The 20,963-nt window shown below is 58.2% G+C and overlaps 1 protein-coding gene and 1 long non-coding RNA gene across 3 annotated transcripts in view; one reads left to right on the top strand and one right to left on the bottom strand.

Moving 5' to 3' along the window:
• LOC105827475 overlaps positions 1-875 on the top strand; it is a 4,055-nt gene extending 3,180 nt beyond the window's left edge. Inside the window, exons 2-3 of one of the 2 annotated variants that reach the window (XR_001138367.1) lie at positions 540-639; positions 809-875. This is a non-coding gene — a long non-coding RNA (uncharacterized LOC105827475). Of the gene's footprint in view, positions 1-178; positions 640-808 lie in introns of both variants that reach the window. The other variant, XR_001138366.1, reaches the window with a different exon arrangement.
• Positions 876-7,280: 6,405 nt separating this feature from the next.
• On the bottom strand, positions 7,281-14,126 carry LGALS12 (lectin, galactoside-binding, soluble, 12). Its single transcript, XM_012664776.1, has 9 exons — positions 13,972-14,126; positions 13,143-13,231; positions 12,803-13,016; positions 11,919-12,038; positions 11,367-11,405; positions 10,740-10,766; positions 10,031-10,119; positions 7,928-8,078; positions 7,281-7,427 (listed from the first exon to the last, which is right to left on the bottom strand). The coding sequence occupies exons 1-9, from the start codon at positions 14,038-14,040 to the stop codon at positions 7,281-7,283; spliced, it is 945 nt and encodes a 314-aa protein (XP_012520230.1). The 5' UTR covers positions 14,041-14,126.
• Between the last annotated feature and the right edge of the window lie 6,837 nt (positions 14,127-20,963).

Here is a 20,963-nt window from a genome sequence, read left to right on the forward strand (position 1 = left end):
ATGCCTGTAGTCCCAGCTACTTGGGAGGCTGAGGCAGGAGGATCGCTTGAGCCCAGGAGTTTGACGTTGCTGTGAGCTAGGCTGATGCCACGGCACTCACTCTAGCCCGTGCAACAGAGTGAGACTCTGTTTCAAACAAACAAACAAACAAAAAAATTCCTATTCCCATCCTCCACAGAACAGCTCCACTTTCCCTGTGTGACTCCAGACCACACCTCAGGCCTCCCCGCACCTGAAGCCACCTGTCAAGGTGTTTCCCCAAACACGATGACCCTGTCCCTCAGGGGGGCGCTGGCAGGGAGTGTTGAAATCACACACTTTTAACCCTACAAGTGATCCTTAAAGACACCGGGTGGGATATTTTCCCATGAGGCTGAGAGAGGACAAGGGACCCCGACCCCCTGAAGTCAGAGATGGTCCTTCTCAGGCCACACTTGGAGCTCAGACAAAAGTCCCCTGGTCCAGCGCTCATATCGCCCGTCATCCGCCAACCCTCGAGGCTGCAGCCCCCCTCTGTCTGCAACCCTCTGCTCTCCTAGGTTGGCGCGGTAGTGGCTTTTGCTCTGCTGTCATGTCCTATTTCTTCAAGAGACACCGGAAATCGGCGTCCTCCGACCCAGAAGACATTGAGTACCACAGGTGAGCCCCAGAGCTCCTCAGAGGGTGCAGAGATGCCCCAAAGGGTGGAGACTGGCGGGTCTTTGAGGTTCTTGTTCCCTGCCCAGGAGCAGAGGAGCCCCACGGGATCTCTGTGCCTCAGTGCCTCCCCTCCTCCCCTAATACCCCTCCCATGTGTCTGTCTGTCCAGGAGAGACGAGTGGAAGTCAATGAGCAAGCAAGACCCAGCTCGTTTGCGCAGCGTTCCAATGAAGTCTTAAACCCCCGAGAAGCAAAAGCTAAAGATGCTAGAAGTGTCTCTCATGGGCACCAAAAGAAGTCCTTCCCTTCTGGCCCTCCATGACCCTGCTTGTCCCTGTCCTGACGACTGAGGGAAATGTCTCTGCAGCTGTTTGCGTAACCGACGCCACGCTCCAGTTCAGCATGCACTCTGCAACTCGGCCTGCTAGACCTCGCTGTTCCTCTCGAGAGAAAATGGAAATGTAAGATGGATTTTAACAGAGGCCCCGCCTAGGGCATATGCATCTGTGTGGGGGGCACCCATGCCTGGGGCCTTGGGGGACACCCCTCCATGTGCTCCCCTGCACGTGAGCTTGTGGGCTGGAGGAATAAATATCTAGATGCTTAACCCTATCTTCAATCACTGCTTCATTGAATAAACATGTGTGAGCATTTGATGTGTTCCAGGCTCTCTTGGTGGCAGGAGGGTGGACAATGGTGAGCATGACACAGTCCTTCACCTCCCTCAAGGAAATTCTGGCTCAGGAGAGAGGACACCATGGGGGAGTTTTCCCGCACACAGGGCAGCGTGAGGGACACACACAAGGAACCAGAGCCGCGTGAGATTCACGCTGGCAGTGGCGCGGCGAGGAAGGAGCACAGTGGAGAACGGGTCTGGCTGGGGAGGCACCATCTGAGGGGGGCGTTAGAGGACAGAGGGGGTTTCCTCCGTGTCATGAGGCCCCACACTGCTTGGAGGAGCTTTGGGGAGAGTGAGCCACCCACTGAGACGCCCAGTCCTTTGTCCCCTGCTACCACGGGTGTGATGGAACTCGGGAAGGTCCAGGGTCTCCGGATCAGAAATCTCCAGTCATGAGGCTAGTATTATACAGCGTTGTTTGAAAATATAGACTCTCATTCCAGAGAGAGAGGGCTGTGTCTATAACTTATCTATTTACGGAAGATAGTCTAAATAATGTCATCCACGGTGATCACTTGGCATCCACGGGTCACATTCTGATAGGGACAGCATCACCTCTGACATCCTGGCGCTGTCAAGCTTTCTGTAGCTGCGGAAGCACTGCAAGGCTGTCTGGTTTTTATTTGCTTGGGGTTTTTTGGTTAATAAATACACAACATGATTTGGCTCTGGCGAATATTTTTGGCCTCCGAGTTGATCTGGCAAGTTCCTTCCCAAGGCTTATAGTCGCAGGTCCGTCCCCTGCTGCACCTGCGTCTTCTCTGACAGGGTCCTCGGAAGCCCGGCACCCGCTCGGGAAGAGCTGAGGCTCCAGGGCCTCAGGTGGCTTTTCATTTGCTAGAACTAGACAGGCCTAGGAATCCCTCACCATCAGAATGGGTTTGACAAATGGGGGAAACACGGGACGAGCAACATTCCGGTTCCGGAGCAGCCCTGCGCGTGCCTGGAGGTAGCCAGGACGTGAGTGTGTGGGGCTCCCTGGGCGGCCTGACCTGCACGGACCACCCTCCGAGGGCTGGGCGGGCAGAGCGAGTCTGCCCCTCTCTCCACGTCCCTCCTACTGGCGCCTCCCCTGCCTGTGTGAGTCAGGGCTCTGCAGAGACACAGAGCAACAGGCTGGGCAGGTGGGGCCATGGACAGGTAGAGAGAGGAGAGGGAAGTATATGAGGGGGATGGGCTCACATGATGAGGGAGCTGACAAGTCCTGTGACAGGCCGTCCACAAGCCAAAGACCCTAGGATGCCAGCAGCACGGCTCAGTCCACGCGCAGTGGCTCAGAGCCAGGGAAGCCCGTGCTGTCCCTCAGTCTGCGGCCAAAGCCAGAGGACCCAGGGCATTGCTAGTGTGTGCCCTGGAGTCCAAAGGCTGCGGAGCCTGGCGTTGTTGTCCAAGGACAAGGGAGGAAGGGTGTGTCCCAGCTCCGGCAGGGACAGCCACACGTTTGCATTTCTCTGTGTTCTCTCCAGGCGCCCAGGGGACTGCGTGGTCCCATCCACGCTGAGGGCGGATCTTCTTCCCCACCTCACTGAGGCTCACAGTGTCCTCTCCCCAGGACACACCCTCACATGCACACCCAGCAACGCTGCTTCGCCGGGTCTCTAGGTGTCCTTCATCCAGCCACGCTGACACCTGGCATTATCCTTCACACGGCCCGGCCCGTCACACCCTCATTCTGCAGAACTCCCGTCCTCACCCCGACCCTCCTCTGCGTTCCCACAGCCTCCTTCCTGACCTTGCCGACCTTTGAGTTAGCTAAGGCACGGGGGACATCGCTCACCTCCTGCAGTGTGAGTCATCCCAGGGGAAGCACTTTCTAATACACTGGTGCTTCTCCACACAGGGGCACCTGCCACCTGCCACCTGCCCTGCTGAAATCACCACGGAGCTTGTTGGAACACAGTCCCTTTCCTATCCTGCCATGTGTCCTATCAGTCCCGTGTTCTAGACCCCTCGGCCCAGAGGAGACCTCACGCCATCCTGGGGTGACAGCTCAGTGCCTCCTGTGGGTGTTCTCTGCTCCCTCCCCCAAGCTGTCACCTGCAGGGCCTGTTCACTTCCAGCCTCTCAGAGCAATGAACATAAAAGCTGGAAGAGGCCTTGGAGGTCTGGGCTCACCCAGCTATTGGGTCAATGAAAACAGAGTAGGGAAGTTGGACATTTGCCCAAGGCCATCAGCCCAGCGGGGGCACAGCCAGGACCAGAACCAGAAGCCAGACACCCAGTCCAGGATCTCTGCCAAGGCGGAGCCACGTGGCAGAAAGGGCTGGAGGTTAAGGGCAGGAGACACGGTCTCTACCTCCTAGCGCCCACCACTGTCAACTGGCGTTCTCCCCCAGGTCCCCCCCACCGACGGTGCTGCTCTCCCCAAAGTCCCCCACGCCCTGTCTGTTGCCAACCCCAGAGCTTCTGTCTCTGACCTTAGCTTACTGGCCATCTGCAGGTTTGGACCCAACAAACCACTGTGTCCCTCAGACGCTGTCTCCTGGTCGTGCTCCGGCTGCCCCAGAGGCCTCCTCCTCCTCCTGGGCGAGCAGCTCTTTGTCCTCTGTGCCTCCAACGTGGTGGCCCTTGGCTGCTTCCCGGCCGCTGTCCGCAAGCCGGTGTCTTGGAGGGAGCTGCTGTGCGTCCCATCGTGCTGGTCAGGGGGTGGCTGTGCCGCAGTGTGTACGCCAGTCGGCCCTGGGTCCCAGGCTGGCGTCCTCCAATCACGGATTCAATTCAGCCACTCTCTCCCTGGGTTGGCATCAGATCCCACAGGTTAAAGGTCGAGTCCCACAACACTGTCCCTACTTCAAATGCCAATGACAAGTCTAGGTCCCTGGGACTCCTGACCAACCGGCTATAAATCAGGGCTTCTCACATGCCTCCTCCGGTGGTCCGGGAACTCAGGAAAGGGGTTTCCTTCCGTGTCCTGGTCTATCATAAAGCCCCGGACCGAGGGTGCAGTGAGCCGCAGACGGACGAGACGCACAGGGCCAGGTGTGCGGAAGGGCTGGGGGTGCCCTGCCTTCTCCAGCCGCACCCCCCCACCCGATCAGCAGCCCGGAAACTCTGTGAACCCTGCAGTTCAGGGCTTTTCTGGAGGCTTCCTGACACAGGCCCGACTCATCAAGGCAGTGTCCAGGCCCTCTGCCCTTTCTGGAGCACGTGTGGGGACGGGGCTGAAAGTGCTCAGCTTCCCGTGCAGCCTGCAACGCCTAAAATATTTCCTATCCAGCCTTTTCCAGAAACAGTTCCCCACCCTGGGGATTCACGATAACGATGGTGGTAAAGTCACTGTCCTTGTGCACCAGAATCACGATGTTCCAAGTCACCAGCTCACAGGGGGATGAAGTGGCCGTTACCCTCCCCGCTGCCCCGCACCCCTATAAATAAAGGGTCCCCTGGTGATGAGCCGGGAACCGGCAGACACTGCTTTGGGCAATGTTTAATTGTGCAGGCTTTTAGTTAGTCAGGAAGTTTCAAAACAAAGTTTGAGCTACCCCGTGGAAAGGAGACAGAGGCAGGATAAATTCCAACCCGTTAAAACCAAGTGCTGGAGCAATGGACCTCCTCTGGCCCTGACAGCTTCACTAGGCACTTCAGTACCAGAACCTTCCTGGGAAACTACCCAATGCCTGCCTGACCCCAGGATACTTCCTATTCAAACATATTTAGTCAAAAAAAAGGGAGTCTCCCTAATTCCATGAAAACACCACTTTCCAACAAATGACATGAATATTTCTCCCCTTGTTTAGCCTGTAATTAAGCTAATTAAATAGAGGCACTTAAGGAACTGCGAGCGCCAGTTTCTGCTCTGCTGCGGAGCAGATTTTCTGCATTTCTGAATGAATCTCCCTTTCGCTTTACGCTGGCAGCTGGCTCCTGAGTTCTTTCTTGTGCGAATCCAAGGACCCGAATGGACATCAAGTGGCTCCCAGCATCGGGTGTCGCTCTGCCGTGTCAGAGACAGCGATTTCTGCAAGGGCACAGTGACCGCCGAGGAAGTGCACGGGGATGTCAGTGCCCAGCACAGAGCTGTTTAATGCCCCCACCAGGTGGTGACAGTGGGAACAACCAGGCGGATTGGGGACAGGGATTGCAGGCAAGAGCTCTGGGGTCATGGGTGGGTCAGCCTGCACAGGGGAGCCGAGGAAGCGGGAAATGAGGACAAGGGCACAGTTTCTGGCTGCAGTGACTGAGGGACAGTCACAGGTGGGGTTTGGGGACCCACCAGTGGAGCTGCCATGGCAGTCCTCACAACAGTACTCCAGGTTAATACCACAGTATCGATACTAGAGTATTAACAGCATTCTCCTATTAATACTGCAGCACCCAGCATTTCAAAGGGCTTAGCTCTTTATGTCCTGACAGCGAGCCTGACAGTCCCCCCGTCTGCACGTGGGGACCTGGGCTCACAGAGTTGAGGTGACTTGTCCAACTTGTCCAGCATCACGTCAGGAGTGAACCCAGGTGCGTCACGTACCTGAAGAGCACCTCTCGGTCTGGAAAAACATTCCAAAGCGACATCAGAGTGGGACACGGGTGGGGACCACGTTGTTCTGAAAGGCCACATAGCCAGTGGGGTTCCCGCAGTGACCTTGGCCAGCGAGAGACTTTCTTCACACCAGTTCACCCTTCGGAGACTGTTTCCTCCACCAGGAAAATGGGGCAGGTGGCCCTGTCTGGTCTGTATTGCAGGGTACTTTTGCCCCGTCCGGTCTACACTGCCGGGTACATTTGCCCCATCTGGTCTACATCGCAGGGTCCTTTTGATAATTACATGAAAGGGTGAGTGGGGTGGAAACTGGGAAGCTCTGTTCAAACCTGAGCTGCTGTTTTAACAGTCGCTCCTCCCACAACCCTGGCGGGGCGATCGGGGCAAGCATTAATATATATGTTTCATGTGCTGTATATATTATATACAATCCTGCACAGTATATCATAATTATTAATTCTTATTTATCATTTGACCTTTGTGTTTCCTTCGTGGTGCTCTCTCTTTTCCTTGTCCGTACTTCTTCTCAATGCAGAAGTTTCTTTGATTTCCCCCAAGCCCCCCTCCCATGCCCCGTGTACCCGGCAGAGCTAGTGGGCCATAGCACCGTGGTTAAGAGCCACATGCTCTGCAGGCCGAATCCCTGGGTTCTAATCCCAGCACCATCACGTTTGCTTGCGATCTTGGCAAACCGCTTAGCCTCTCTGAGCCTCGGTGTCCTGCTTTATAAAACGAGGATATTAACAGCAACTACTTGGCTCCGAGACTCTGGCTATCCACACAAATTCATCCTCCCTCTCTTTTATAGTCATAGGGTTGTGTCTGGGCACACGGCTGTCCTGCGGAGAGCATTGCAGCTTCCCTTGCGGATAGCGTGACCGTGAGACCGAGTGCTTGCTGATGAAAGGCCAGTGTAGACGGGGAGCGTCAGTCCCAGGCCTGGGGCTTATGAGATCACCTGGGTCTCGTATGCAGTCTCTATTTGCCTTCTCAGGGCCCAAATCAATATCAGGTGGCAACAGAGCTTCAGCCACTCGGACAATGACGATGCCTTGGGGGTGGTGGGGTGACAGCTAGGACAGACCTGAATGTCCCTGGGGAGCAGAGCTGTCCCACTGACCTAGACCATTTTCTGCAGAGTTGCTAGGTGAGAATGAGATGAGCATCTGAATTCTTTAAGCCACTGTATTTGGAGTATCTTGTGGGGCTTCAAAACCTGCTTCGGTGAGCACAGCGGGCCCTGAAGGCTGAAGGAGCCCAATCCCAGCTTCCGGGTGAGGCAGGAGCGGAGCCAGAGGAGGCTCACGCCTTGTGCCTTCCCTCTGCCACCACCCAAAGCCCCTGCAGACTCAGGCTCGTGACCCCAGAAGCCAGGCCGGATGCGATGGTGACAGGTGGACAGTTTAATGAGGTTGGGGAGAGCAGGGGCTGGACCGTGTGGCCCTGGGCCCCAGCTGGCCTTCCTCTTCTTGGGCCAGGGTCCCCTCAGCAGTGGACACAGTAGAGCTGGACACTTCCACTGATGCGGAGGTCCCGCAGCCGCTCCAGGGCCTGCCGGCCCAGGGTGGTGGTCCCCACCCCCTGCCCGTTGAGCGCCAGCTGCAGCCCTCCCTCCTGGCACAGGAGCAGCACCTGGGAAGGGGCACAAGCCGGTGGTGGCTTCCAGGCAGGCCCTGCCTCACTGGCCTGATGCTCTACCCAGCGAGACCCTCCTCCCTCAGAGGACACAGAGACTAGACCCTGGGGGCACCCACAGCTGGAGAGAACAGGATGGGGGCCACACTTGTCACCGGCCCATTGCAGCCTTCAACAAGGCCCCGCCCAGTCCTGGGCCTCAGTGTCACCAGGTGTAGCTGAGGATGCTTCCTGCCGAGAGGTGGTTCTGCACGTTGCCATCATTAGGGGGGCGTTTTAATAAAGCTGATGCCGGGGTCCCACCCGCATTAATTAATCCGAGTTCTGGCATCAGCTTGGAGGGTTGAGGGCCACCGCAGGGGCCTTTTCTCTGCCGCAGGACGTCTTACCCCACCCCCACGAGCACCTGCCCACAGTCTCCCAGATCATCCTGGGAATTCAGCTCTGCCAGCATCCCTCAGCATCCTGGAGGGACGTGGCCGCTGGCTCTGACCCACCTCGAAGAATCGCTGGGGGTGAAAGAGGAAGGGGGCCGAGATCAGTTTCTTCCGTCCCCACGGCGAGATCCAGGCCAGAGTCCTGTCTGCGAAAGAAGCCCTGAGTGTCACTGGAGAGTGGGCGGCCTCGTCCCTCAGGCTCAGAGTGAAGCTGCAGAGGGAGAAGAAGGAGGGAGGAGGGAGCAGCTGCCCCCGCCCTGAGGCGGTTGCTCAGGATGGAGGCGGGAGTGGCGGGAGGATTCTGCCTCCAGAAACGAGTGCTTAGGGGCCAGGACAGGCTCCGGGCTGGACGCTGGGACACAGCACAGCTCAGAGCAGTGAAAAAGTCCACTTTGCTTTCAGATGAACCTGAAGTCGAATCCCTGGGTTGCCATCTACTAATGGAGGACCATGGCAGGGTGGGGTGGGAGTGATCTAGCCTGAGCCTCGGTTTCTCTTCTGGAGGTGGGGATACAGTAGTAGCTAACTCTTGTTGAATGTTAAGTCTGTGCTCGGTCCTGTCTTAAAAGTTTTGCAAATAGCTTAGTGGTCAGAGCCAGGCTGCCCAGGTACAACCCTAGCTCTGCTATTTCTAGTCCTGTGACCTTGGTCAAGTCCCTTGATCTCTCCGTGCCTCGGTGTCCTCACCTGTGCTGTGGGGATAATAGCTGCCTGTGGGGTTGTCGTGGGAATGAAATGAGCTAATGCGTGTAAGGTGCGTAGGACAGCAGCTGGCACGTGGTGAGCACTCAGACGGAACTGCTGTCTTACAAACATTACTCTGTGATGCAGTGTCTGCCTCACAGGGCCGCACACATGCGGAGACAAGTGCGTGAACACCAGCAACTCCTGGCACGCAGAGGTGACTTGCGGCGCTAGGGCTGCGTTCCCTGATCCTTGCACATGTTCTGTGCCGTGAGGTTCGCAGCCCACTCAACTCATGAGGACAAGAAGTTGAGGGTCTTGCTCTGTTACCAGCCATAGCTGTGGGGCCTCAGGCTGGGACATGAACTAGGTAGGACTCACGACTCCAGTCCTGGGGCTCTTTCTACTGCCTGGCACCTGCCTCTCCGATAGGGCAGCCTGATTCTTTTTCATGTCTTGGGAGCTTCCAAGCTGTCTTTCTTTGAAGCTCTACCCTGCGGCGGCTGTGGACCGACTCCTCAGCAGGAAGCCGTTGGGCGTAGGAGACGCAGGGTGCAGATGGCGGGGCAAGGTGGGAGGACACCTGTCCTGGGCTGGCCTTTCGGGGACTTGTGGAGGATCCTCCCCAGTTTTGGGAAGGAGCTTGGAAGGCCAGGACCCTGGAGCCTGCCTCTGGAGGCCCGTGCCATCCGGTCCGTGCGTCATGCCTGCCCCAGAACTCACAGGCGTGGTCGGAAGCACGCAGCGTAAGGGTCTAGTGAGGCCAGTGACTTAGAAAATAAAAACAAAATAAAGCAGGGAGAACACGGGGTGCGCCCCTTCCCTGCCCTCCCCTGTATCCATCGAGACAATTCTGATGGTAGCCGCAGTTGTGGACACGTGCCAGGTACTCTCCTGAGCACCGCCCCTGCAGCCGGGGCTGTTATTATCCCCTTCTTACAGAGAAAGAAACTGAGGCACAGAGAGGAAAGGTAACTGCCCTCAGGGTGCACAGGCAGTGAGTGTCCTAAGTAGAGGCCAAAGTCATAAAGCCCAGTGCATCTCCTGAAGGCCGGCCCTCGTCCAGCTGTGCTTGCGCGCCCCCTGCAGGAGACACTAGGCAGTGTCCACTTAGCAACTGTGTTCCTCCAGGTCCTGGCTTCCAAGGACCAGCCTCCTCTCTGGGCCTCAGCCTGCACTGCAAGGGCCTTTCTGGGGCCCCTTTTCTGGAACCTGTGACGAGAGGCGAGCTAGCCTGGCCAGATGTGCCAGCAGGGAAGGTGCTCCCAGAAGTGGGGCTGCTGGTCCCAATTCCAGCCTGACTCTCATAGGCTCTGTGACCTTGGGCAACTCACTGCTCCTTTCTGCCCCTCTGTTTCCTTTTCTGTGGGAGGGAGATTAAATGCGGTGCTGGGAGATTAAAATCGGTGGTGTTTCATGAGCACGTGTCAGGCACAGAGGTGCCGTTTCCTCCCCTCCCCCTGGAAGCTGGATACTCACTCCTTTGGCTCCTGCAGGATCAGCCCCCGCACCACGATGACCTGCCCGGGCCAGAGACCCCGGGGAAGAGCACGTGAGCAGGGCACCTCCTGGAGGAACAGGGGAGATGACCGACAAGACCACTCACGGGGGCTCAGGGAGGGCCACCTGCTCCCCGGGGCCAGGGGAGCATTGGGGCAGGCGCGTTTCTGCCCCTAGGCCTGCAGCCAGGAGACTCAGCTCTGTGCATTTATTAGACGCCTAGCGCAGGCCAGGACCCCTGTGCTCTGCTCTTGCCAGAAGCTTCCCCTGGCTCTGCCAGGCTGAGCTCAGTGCCTCCCTGTGCCCTGATGAGCACCACGTCCTCCTCCCATCACTGCGCCCTGAACTGTAACAGCCACTCAGCGGCCGTTCCCCCACCAGCCTGTGAGCACCTGGAGGGCTGGGACTGGCTCGTGCCTCTATCCAAGAGCCTGGCACTGGGCCTGGGACACAGGTACCAAATAACTGTTTGCAGAATGAAAGGAGAAAGGGAAAATGAAGCTGGAGCTTCAGCCTGGAGCTGCCGGCCGCCTGCAGCCTACAGCTCTCTATAGAGGAAGGGGAGCCCTGAGGCTGAGGGTGTTTCCCACCAGTGTGGCTCCCTGGCCTCCCACCGGATGCCCTCCTAGCCCCAGGGGGCAGGCCAGGGGCTGCAACTCCAGGGGAAGGAGGAGGGAGGCTCACTCACCAGCCTGGGGCTCCTCAGCAGGAAAGGCTGTCAGGGAAAGAGGGGGACACAGGCCATGTGCGTTTGCTCAGTGAAAGGGAACCTCTCGCTCTTATTCTCACAAGTTGGGGGGATTTGGGGCTTGTCTCTCTCTTGCAGCGGGTGAGTCACTGGGCTCCCAGTGGGGTCCTCTTGAATTCAGAGGTCCACCAGCTCCGGAATAAGGGGGAAGAACTGGACGGTGGATCCGTCATTCACTCGTGTGGCCTTGGCAAGTACATGGGCCTCATCTCCCCTTCTGTCCTGCAAGGCCACCCCCAGCCACCTTGCAGGGTTGCTCTGACAATGGAAAGCTCCAACTGAAAGGCATCTCCTGATAGGAATACGGGGTCCCTGCCCCTCCAGGCACCCAGCCCACCCCCATCCGTCTTCCCAAGCCGCCCCGGAGAGCGGCTGGGAGAGCCAACTCCAGACCCTCCCGGGACCAAAGCAGAGCCAGGCAGAGCTGTGGCACCCGCAGCAGTGAGGCAAGGCGAGGCCCAGCCTTGGGCAAGGGAGCGGCGGCCTGGCGGGGCAGGGCGGGCCAGGCGAGGGAGGACCAGCCGGCTCAGCCAGTGCGGCTGCTCGCCCTTCTCCCCGGAGACTCACGTGTCCAGCCGGGTACTCTCTGCTGCCCTCCACAAATGGCTGTGCAGGAGGAGAAAACAGAACAGCAGTCAGGGCCCCTGCAAGGCCCCCCGCCTGTGCCTGGAAGGGCCTCAGGCCTCCCACAGGGCTCCTCGGTGGTTCCCAAACCTGGCATTTTGGACATGCCAATTCTTAGGCACCCCCCACCCCGGCTTAGGGAATCAGAATCTCTGGTGGCGGGGCCCCGAAATCTGTATTTTGCAGAAGCTCATCAGGTGGGAATGAGACAGCCACTGCAGCTGTTTGGCCCTAATGCGCAAGACGCTCGCCTCCTGGTCACTGTCCTCTGCGAAACTGGCCTGCACTGGGTGCAGACTCCTGCCCGCGGCTCCAGGGCCCCTTTCTGCCGTCACCTTCCCTCCCTCCTCACCCCACCCACACCTGACACTGTGGATTCCCTGACCCCAGGCTGTTACTGGGGTACAGGGCCCCCTCTGTCTCTCGGTCTGGGGTGGGGGATGGGTCCCAGGCCTGTCCAAGGGTGACAGAGGCCTTGGCCCCACGGAAACTTACGTTGACGTTCAGGAATCCAACAGCCTCCACCACGATGTCACCAGATATGCCCAGGGTGTCCACGCGAGACAGCGGGAGCCGGTGGCGGTAGTGGAGAAAGTGTTGTCTGTTCACACTCACCTGGAGAGAGACAGGGTCTGGCTCAGCAGCGGCTAATGGCCATCGAGCTCATAATAATGTCCCAGGTGTCACTAAGCACTTTTACCTGGGTTTTCCTCATTTAACTTAACACCAACTCTACCAGGTAGTGCGCTTTGCAGAGTCTCGGGAGCTTAGGTAACCTACCCAAGGCTGCAGAGCTGGCCTTGGGACGGAGGCCCCGTCAGCGCCCCTCCCCACCCTGACAAGGCACTTCCCAGGGTGCTCCTGTGGCCTCTCAGCACACTTGTGGCATCGCCAGCATCCCGTCCAGGTGAGGACACTGAGGCTCAAGAGCTGTGTGATAACCTGTACCCCACAAGTCCCCTCCCGCCAGCTGCCCTGTCCCCCGGAGAAGTCTGAAGGTCCCATCATCCTCCTGGCAGGAGTCCACGTCAGAGGTCAAAGCCTTGAGGTCGAGCTCTCTCTCCCCAGCCCCTGCCCGGATGGATGTACGATGGGGATATGAAAGCACCTGCCTCGTGGGCTCGTTGAGAGGATTCGGTGAGCTGATGGACTTAAAGAGCTTAGAACAGTGCCTGGCACACAGCAGGAGCTCCCCGAGTGCCGGCCATGACTATGGCAGTGGCGCCCTCTGGGGTCAGGAACCATAGAGCTTTCTTGCTGCCACGCGGGCCCAGGGCAGCCTCCCCCTCCCCCAGTGCCACTCAACACAGTGACAGGGGAACCAGGAAGGTGGAAGGACACAAGTTCCAGACCACCCAATGCCTGTCCCTTCCACTCACCTTCACGTCCTCATTCCCAAAGAGGAAGAGGATGAGAAAGCTGTCCCCTTTCTGCAGGGGCAGGTGGGGCCACCGGGCCTCCCTTAGCCAGCGTCCACCGTGCAGGGTGTTGCAGATGACGTGGGGCTTGGAGGTGTGGAAGCGAGGGTTGAAGTGGATGGCGGTATCTGGCCGGGGACACAGGCTGCAGCCGCACTGGAAGTCCACCTGAAACCTGGCAGGATGGGAGGCTCGCAAAGTGCAGCCCGGGTCAGAGACCTGCAGACCCCCGAGGGCAGAGAGGAGCCCCGAGCTCGATATCTCTAGGACTGAGCCCAGCACCCCCGGGCCACCCCCTTACCTGCGTGCGCCTAGAGGGACCCCTCCCTGCAACACGACCATCTTGCCTGTGTGCAGGCCGCCAAAAATCGTCGTGACATAAGGAACCACCTGAACAGGGAGAAATCCATCGTGCGGGGTTGCAGAGGGGCCTGGGACCCCTTTGTCAGGGGAGTGGGGAGGGAAGAGGAACAAGAAAACTCAACTTTCCCTCCCTGGACAGAAAAACGTCCTTACAGGGAAAAACCAGCTTTCTCTGAAATAGTGTCTTCCACCGACTCCCCCTTCCTGGACATGCAAAGCCACTTTGCACTGGGGAAGCCAAACTCAGTCCCACTGCCCCGTCGGAGCCCTGGCCAGCTTCCTCCCCAGCCCCTAGGCACAGTGGACTGCCATGTCCCCAGTGAGGCTTGCTGTCCATGGATGCCACCCTGGCCCCCAGAAGCCTGGTATCCCCGCTTCCCGAGGACTGCTAATGGTGGGAGCCCAGGAACGGGGAAGCGAGGGATGGACCAGGTGGGAGCTGGGAGCAGACCCTGTATGGAACCCCGGAGAGATGCCCAACGGTGGCCTTGCCAGGCTCCTCTTGCCCCACAGAGAAGCTGCCCAACCTTCCTAAAACACTCGCACACGTGCACACCTCCCTGCCTCTTCTGGGCTGTTCCTCCGCTCTCCCCCACCCTGACTCTCCCTGTGCTCAGCTCAGGAGGGCCTTCCAGAGCCCAGGGCAGGGGCTGGGGAAGCAGGGCCCAGACAGAGGCCCTCTCCGCCCTGCCACCTGGGAGTCTGGGCCCAGCCAGAAGCGAGGAGCCCAGAGACCTAGGAGGGTCCAGAGCAGACTGGTGGCTCACCGGGTGGAAGACTGGTGGCTGCAGGATGAAGCTGTCAGGAATCGGGTCCAGTTTTTCTCCAGGCGACATGGGGTGGGGAAGCTCCGACTTAGGCTGTAGTTCCTGGTTCTGGGAGCCCTGCCCCCAAGGGACTGACTCACCTTCCCCAGCCAGGGCCCTAAGCCACTGGGAGCAGGCCTGGGGACAGCGGTCCACCCCTGGGCCCCAACCAGCACCAGCCCTGGTGGTGCAGAGCAGAGCTCTGGCTGGTCTGGAGCTGTCAGCAGAAACTGTCCCAGGCTGGGGAGCTGCCACTCTCCAACAAAGTAACGCGCCCCTCTGGGTCTGAGGCACGTGGCCATTGCAGAGGGGAGCCAGAGCTGGCTCCCCGGGGCTCGCGCCCTCACTGGGTGAAAGAAGGGGTGCTGGTGCATGGGTCCAGGTTCCAGGACAGCCTGGGAGGCTTCCCATTCCTTCCCCAGCCCCCGCAAAAGGATTTCACCTCTTCCCTCCTTTCCCTGCCCCTTTCCCCACTCTTCTTCCTTTCCCAAGTTCTACAGTCCCCTGAGGCTCCGTTTCGGCATCAGCTGGAAATCCCAGGACCCAGCTGGGGTCACAAGAAGGTGGAGCGAGAAAAGGGCCGGGAGAGGAGGCTCCTTAGGCTCAGCAAAGACAGCATGGGGGCATGTGGCTACACGGGAAGGAGACCTGCACTCTTGCTCCTCTGCTCTAATGTGCTGTGTGCCCTTGGACAAATCACTTCCCCTCTCTGGGCCACCGTTGCTCATGTGTGCATTGAGAGGGTGACCACAGCGGCATGTCTTGCAGGGAGGCCTGCACGTGGGGGTGGGGGTGGGCCCTGACATCTACGTTTTACTAGTGTCTTCCAGTTCTTGTGCAAATTCCGATAACGCTTTCCCTTTCAAAAGCAGCACGACCTGTCAACTTTATTCCAAGTTGGGAGGTCCCAGCATCTGACCATAGGTCAGACTTGGCAGCAGGGAATTCTTGGCCGGACCAGGCTGGGCAAAGGGTCAGGTGCTGGGGTCTGAGGAGGAGTCAGCTCTCCGCATGGAGGGGAAGGTGGGTGAAGGGTCTTGGGTCCCCGTGCCGGCTGCTCCTGCGGCGTCGGGCAGGGCGCTCTGTCTAGCTGTGCCGCGCCTGTCCTCCCCGTGTCTCGCACTTGAGTCCATCTCCTCGTCGTCTCCACTGCACTGAGCACAGGGACCTCGAGGCCTGCTTTGAACCCTGGCAGGACAGAGTAGGAAGGGGTCTCCGGGAAAGTGTCTTTTTACCACCACGGAGGCACAACCACGCCCCCGCCCGCCCCCATGGTGAGGTCCTTGGTCCTGATCCTGTCTCTGAAGAAGGGGATGTAGCTGCTTATGGGGCTGGGGTCACCACGAGGTTTTCCTCTAACTGGCAGACGGGCCTGTGCTTCTGGTCCTTGTGGAAGTGGCCCTGGGTGGGGACCAACGAGGGTCCTGGAAGAGGGTGTGGGCCTGAGAATAAAGTCGGTGGATGACCTTTGCCCTGGAAGCAGCTACTGTCCCTGCCCTCTCTGGATGCCGCTCCATCCAGTGCGGTTGGGTGAACTTGCGGTTAGCGACAATGCCAGTAGGGGAAGGGGCAGAGAGTGTGTCCTCCCCCTGCCCGGGGCTGCAGCTGCCAGACCAGGATGAAGCAATCCCAGGATGGGGGCCCCTGCTGGCTGAGCAAACGCAACTCCCAAGGAAGTTGGGGTCAGAGTCCTCCTGCAGGTTCTCCCTGCCACCGCCCATTCTCCCACTTTGTAGCTTTGGGCAAGAAGCCCCCCACCCCGCCCGGCCCTCCTCCCATTTGTCTTAGGAAAGGAGAGAGTGATGTCAGAGAGCCTTGGCGCTCCAGTGGCACAATCGGTCAGCGCGGTGCTTATGTAATTGTGCCTGGACCACGCAGCAGGTGTCCTGATTCCATCAAGGACTGTGGGGCAGTGGCCTGTGCTGAATAGAAAGGGTCACGAGTGTCAGAGTCCTGGTGGGATCCCGACTGCAGATGAGATCGGGTCCTAGAGTCTAGGCTGGTGCCCATGGGCCCCTGGGAGGGCCAGGCCCAGGCTCTGGCCAAGGGTGGCCCTTTGGTCGCACGGTGGGGACATCCATTATGACCAGCTGACCACAGGGGAGCGAGGCCGAGTGGGTCACAGACGTGCAGGCTGGACAGAGCCGCTGACGCGTGGCAGCCTCACTCGAGGATGTCTCTGAAAGACAGTGGCGAGGGGGGCTCCTTCCAACGCCGAGACCTTCAGCGGTGCCCTGGTCATCCACGCTGGGTTGAGAGAACTGTCCCAAGGGTCAAATACACAGCCTCCAGGGCAGTAGCAAATGGCTTCTCCAGTTGGTCAGCAGTCGGGAAGGATGAGGGTTGGAAAATGGGAATTTGAGGAAGAGTGATGTGTGGGGACACACAAAAGCAGGTCTGAAGTGCAGAGATCTTTGTATCGTCATACACGGATGCCCACCCAGAGCGTCTGCACAGACGAAACCTTGACACCAGACGTCGGAGTGGCTTGGCCAGCCTCTGCCATGGGTGTGGTGGCTGTGGTGGCAGGGAGCAGGCTTGTGTGGACGTCCCCTAGTCAAGGCCAGTCTTGCTACTGACGCTGCTGATGTCTGTCCAGCTGTCATGGAGGAATCATGTCCCCCCAGCTGATATGCGGAAGGTCTAACCCCCAGCATGGCCGTATGTGGAGATGGGGCCTCTAAGTGGGAATTAAGGTTAAATGAGGTCATAAGGGTCATTGGATTAGTGTCCTTGTAAGAAGAGACGTCACTTTTCTTATGAGGTCCTGGTGCCTGGTGTCCCAGACCCAGACAGGATTTGGGGAGAGGGCACAGGCGGGACCCCTGCCCAGAGCCGGCACCCAGAGATCAGCTGAGTGTGGGAACAGCCCAGTCTTGGCATGGAGTGGGCAGTCCCAGGGGAGCAGAGGGCGACTCGCCCACTGTGGAGATGCGCCCCATGTTAGGTGGCAAGGGGGCTAGGGGAGCATGACAGCCGCTCCCACACGAGTTCTGAACCAGCCTGACCCCTGGGGACCGGCCCAGGGCAGCCTGAGGGGCCCGACAGCTCCCTTGCCCCAAGTGGGTGGGACCACACCCCTCGCTCTGGGATCAGCCGCTTGCAGGGAGGCCTGGATGTCAGACCCACGGGCCATGCAGGGACCACGAAGACTTCAGGGACCCAGGTCTGTGGGGCCCATCCCTGCAAGGGCCAGATGGGCTCGGGGGAGAAGCTGACCAAGCCTGTCTTCCTTCCAGCCTGAGCAGAGGAGCGTCCTAGGCAGGTCCTGGGCCTGGAGCCAGTGTGCCCCAGCATCCAGACCCCCCAAGGGGGACAGGCTGGCCCTCCACAGCCCAGCTCCAGCAGCCCATGGTAGCAGCTTCCCAACGTGGGAGCCTGGTCCTCCCCTATCCCCGCCTGGCTGTGCTGTCCCCCAGGCCGAGGCCCAGTGGCATGAGGGGCTTCCACAGAGCAGCAGGTCTCTTGCTGCGGGCCTTGGGGTCCCAAGGGTTGGCCAGCTGGACCAGGCAGGGGCCGCTGCCGGCTGTCCGGGGCTGGAGGGATCCCACACTCACCCACCCCTCCAGCTCACTGCAGGTGACGACTTTCCCCGTCCAGAGCGATGTGCCCAGGCTGTGGGGGCGACGGGGGCTATGAGGCAGCTTGCCAGGGGTTGTCCTGGCTCCTTTCGGGACATGCTTGTCACTGCCCGCAGAGGGCAGGCAGACAGACACAGGCCCCACCATCCGGGGGGTAACCCCGGCCCTGCCTCTGAGTGTTCCATGGGCCAGACAGGGCCTGGTGACAGGGCCCCAGTTGGGTGGGAGGGTCTGACCTGTCCTGTGATCCTGGGGGTGCCAGCACAGATGTAGAAGGGACAGGTGCCCAGCCTATGCATATCTGATCCTCTAGTGCGGTCCTTTCTTCCCTGAATTTGCTTCATGCCTTTGTCACAATCCATTGAACATATGTGCGAGGGTCTGCTCTGGACTCTTCTGTTCTGCTGGTCTATGTGTCTGTCTTGTCACTGATACCACACTGTCTGGTTTTCTGAACCTTTACACTAAGTGAAGTCAGGTCAGCTTGGAAGCCCTCTCACTTGTGTCTTCTTTTTCTGAGTGGTTTTGACTCTTCTAGGTCCACCGAGTTGCCACCTGCTGAAACACGTGACCACAAGCATGCATATATGTGTAGCACCAGTGGGAACATGTGCACATCACGACCAAGTGAAATGTCTTCCAGGGGTGCAAGGCAGGCTCAACGTGAAAAACGAGGCAATGTGATCCACTATATGAACAGATTAAAAGACAAAAACACATCAGTTTAGTAGATTCAGAAAAAGCATTAGACAAAATCCAACATCCTTGTAAAACTTCCAGCAGACTAGAAATAGAAGTGAATTTCTTTTTTTTTTTTTTTTTTTGAGACAGAGTCTCACTATGTTGCCCAGGCTAGAGTGCCGTGGCGTCATCCTAGCTCACAGCAACCTCAAACTCCTGGGCTCAAGCGATCCTCCTGCCTCAGCCTCCCGAGTAGCTGGGACTACAGGCATGCGCCACCATGCCCGGCTAGTTTTTTCTATATATTTTTAGTTGTCCAATTAATTTTTTTCTGTTTTTAGTAGAGATGGGGTCTCGCTCTTGCTCAGGCTGGTTTCGAACTCCTGAGCTCAAACAATCCTCCCGCCTCGGCCTCCCAGAGTGCTAGGATTACAGGCGTGAGCCACCGCGCCCGGCCAGAAGTGAATTTCTTTATACTGATTGAAGTATCTACTAAAAATCTATATCCGATATTTAGTGGATTATTACGTTTGATAGAAAGACAGAGCTTTCACCCAGATGAGGAGCACGGCGGGGATGTGGGTGCTCCCCATTTCCTTTCAGCCTGCTGCGGGCAGTCCCGCGGTGCCCAGGTCTTCACTCCTGGAGCTCACCCAGGTCTCCGCTGGGTGTCATTATTCTGCTGGGTGGACTGAAGCCCGAGCGATTTCTCCAAGACCAGACTCTCTGGAGCAGACCCACCTCCTGGCACAGGCGATTCCTGAGCTGGCCCCAAACGTAAGAGCGAGGCGTCTGCCCCCTTCTCTTTCCGACCCTGTTTGCCCACAGGTTTCAGGCCTGTGCCTGTGATAGAGCCCAGGAGCTCTGGCCAGGGTCCTCTCATCTGCCCTGTCCATCACTTCTTCCCACGCTGCGACTGCTCCGTCACGGAACCCACTGTCGTCTCCCTGCATGCTGGACTTCGGTCTGCCGTCTCCGTGGGGACTCCTGACGCCTAAGTCCTGCAACTTCTGTGTACGAGACTCTCCAGTGGGGGTGTCCCCCAGTTTTAGCCCACACATATTCTCTGTCCCCTACCCAGCCTCCCCCACCCCAACATCCTCATCCAATTATTCATGGAGTGACTTGTGCCATCTTCGCATGAGGGCTACACAGCACGGAGAGACGCGACACTTTATCTTAAAGCACAAAAGTCTGAAATGGGGCAGCTACCGAAGCCAGCAGCCTCACAGCTCCTTACAGAGTGGCCTAGCCCCAAGGACGGGTATACCACAGCAAAGGTGGCTTACAACAACATGGTTGTTTTTATTTTGTTTTATTTTGATTTTTTGCATTTTACTCACATTCCATATCTGTTGCAAGATATTACGGTTACTTAGGGACCCAGGCTGATGGAACAGTTGCCACCTTCAACATTGCTGGTCAGAGCAGGGAGGAGGCTCTGGAAGGCCTCAAACCAGTACATAAGGCCCCTGACAGGGCTCCGGCTCAGAACTCATCGTTCGGAACTATTCCCGTGGCCCTATCCAAGCGCAATCTTACCAAGCGCCGTACTGTCAACTAGCGTGCATAACCAGGAGGAAACAGATTTGAGGTGCTACAGCAGAACTGGGGAACACGGGGGAGGCGTTCACCGGGTGCAGGACATCAAGGGAGGGGCAGGAGTCAGACACAGTAACAGGAACAGCTCGCACCCAGCTCGACCTGCCAAACACGCTCTGAGTGCTCTACAGGAAGTGGCTGCATGAAGCCTCACGAAGCCAACGAGGAGGTGACACAGTCACCTTCACCGCTATGCGTCAGTGGCCGCAAACCATGGCCAGAGGCCAAATCCTGCCTGACACCTATTTGTGGATGGTCCATAAGACAAGAATGGTTTTACATTTATAAATGGCTATAAAAAAAAACCAAAAGAAGGATATTTTGTGATATGAAAAATATGGTATGCAAATTTCCACCCATAAGTAAGATTTTACTGAAACACAGTCATGCCGTTTGTCACGTGTAGTCTGTGGCTGCTTTCTGCTACGGTGGTAGAACATTCTGGGCCAATGCTGCTGGGAGCTGGTCTGGACTGGATGCACCCATGACACAGAACAGGAGGAAAATGCCCTGGCTGGGGCCATGACACATGTGCAGGGAGCTCTGGGCTCGCCCTGGGGTGCCCTCAGGCTGCTTTGGCCTTTGAGTGACATATGTCAGCCAGACACTCGGAGGGCTTCCCAGCAGCTAGGGGACAGGCTCCTGCTCATCTCAGCTGTTGGTGCCGGCCCAGGACGGGGTGAGCAGCTTCCTGAGACTCTGAATAAGCTCTGGGCCTGATGCCAGGGGATGTTCCCCTCTCCAGGAAGGAGGCCGGTCCACTCGGTGTTGGGGGCTTAGGACAGCGCCCAGGGTCCCTCCGCAACCTGCACACAGCCAGAGAGGAACCCACAGCTTCTCACTGGGTGAGCTGTGGTGATGACCTCAGCTGATGGGCCACTGCCTAGAAAATGGAGGGACACTGCCCTGTCACTGGTGACTGTCCTATAGTGGAAGGACACTGTCCTGTAACTGGTGACTGTCCTACACTGGAGAGACACTGCCCTGTCACTGGTGACTGTCCTACACTGGAGGGACACTGCCCTGTAACCAGTGACTGTCCTACACTGGAGGACACTGCCCTCTAACTGGGGACACTACCCTATTACT

This window comes from Propithecus coquereli, unplaced genomic scaffold (genome assembly GCF_000956105.1).
Source record: "Propithecus coquereli isolate 6110/MARCELLA unplaced genomic scaffold, Pcoq_1.0 Scaffold120, whole genome shotgun sequence".
Lineage (NCBI taxonomy): Eukaryota > Metazoa > Chordata > Mammalia > Primates > Indriidae > Propithecus > Propithecus coquereli.

What these genes read in the sequence shown, in the direction of transcription:
- LGALS12 (XM_012664776.1), bottom strand. Translation starts at nt 14,040, where the DNA reads ATGTCGCCTGGAGAAAAACTGGACCCGATTCCTGACAGCTTCATCCTG. An exon ending in AGCCACCAGTCTTCCACCCG is followed by an intron (nt 13,232 to 13,971) that starts GTGAGCCACCAG and finishes CTCCCTGTTCAG; the next exon opens with GTGGTTCCTTATGTCACGAC. An exon ending in TTGGATTCCTGAACGTCAAC is followed by an intron (nt 11,406 to 11,918) that starts GTAAGTTTCCGT and finishes CCTCCTGCACAG; the next exon opens with CCATTTGTGGAGGGCAGCAG.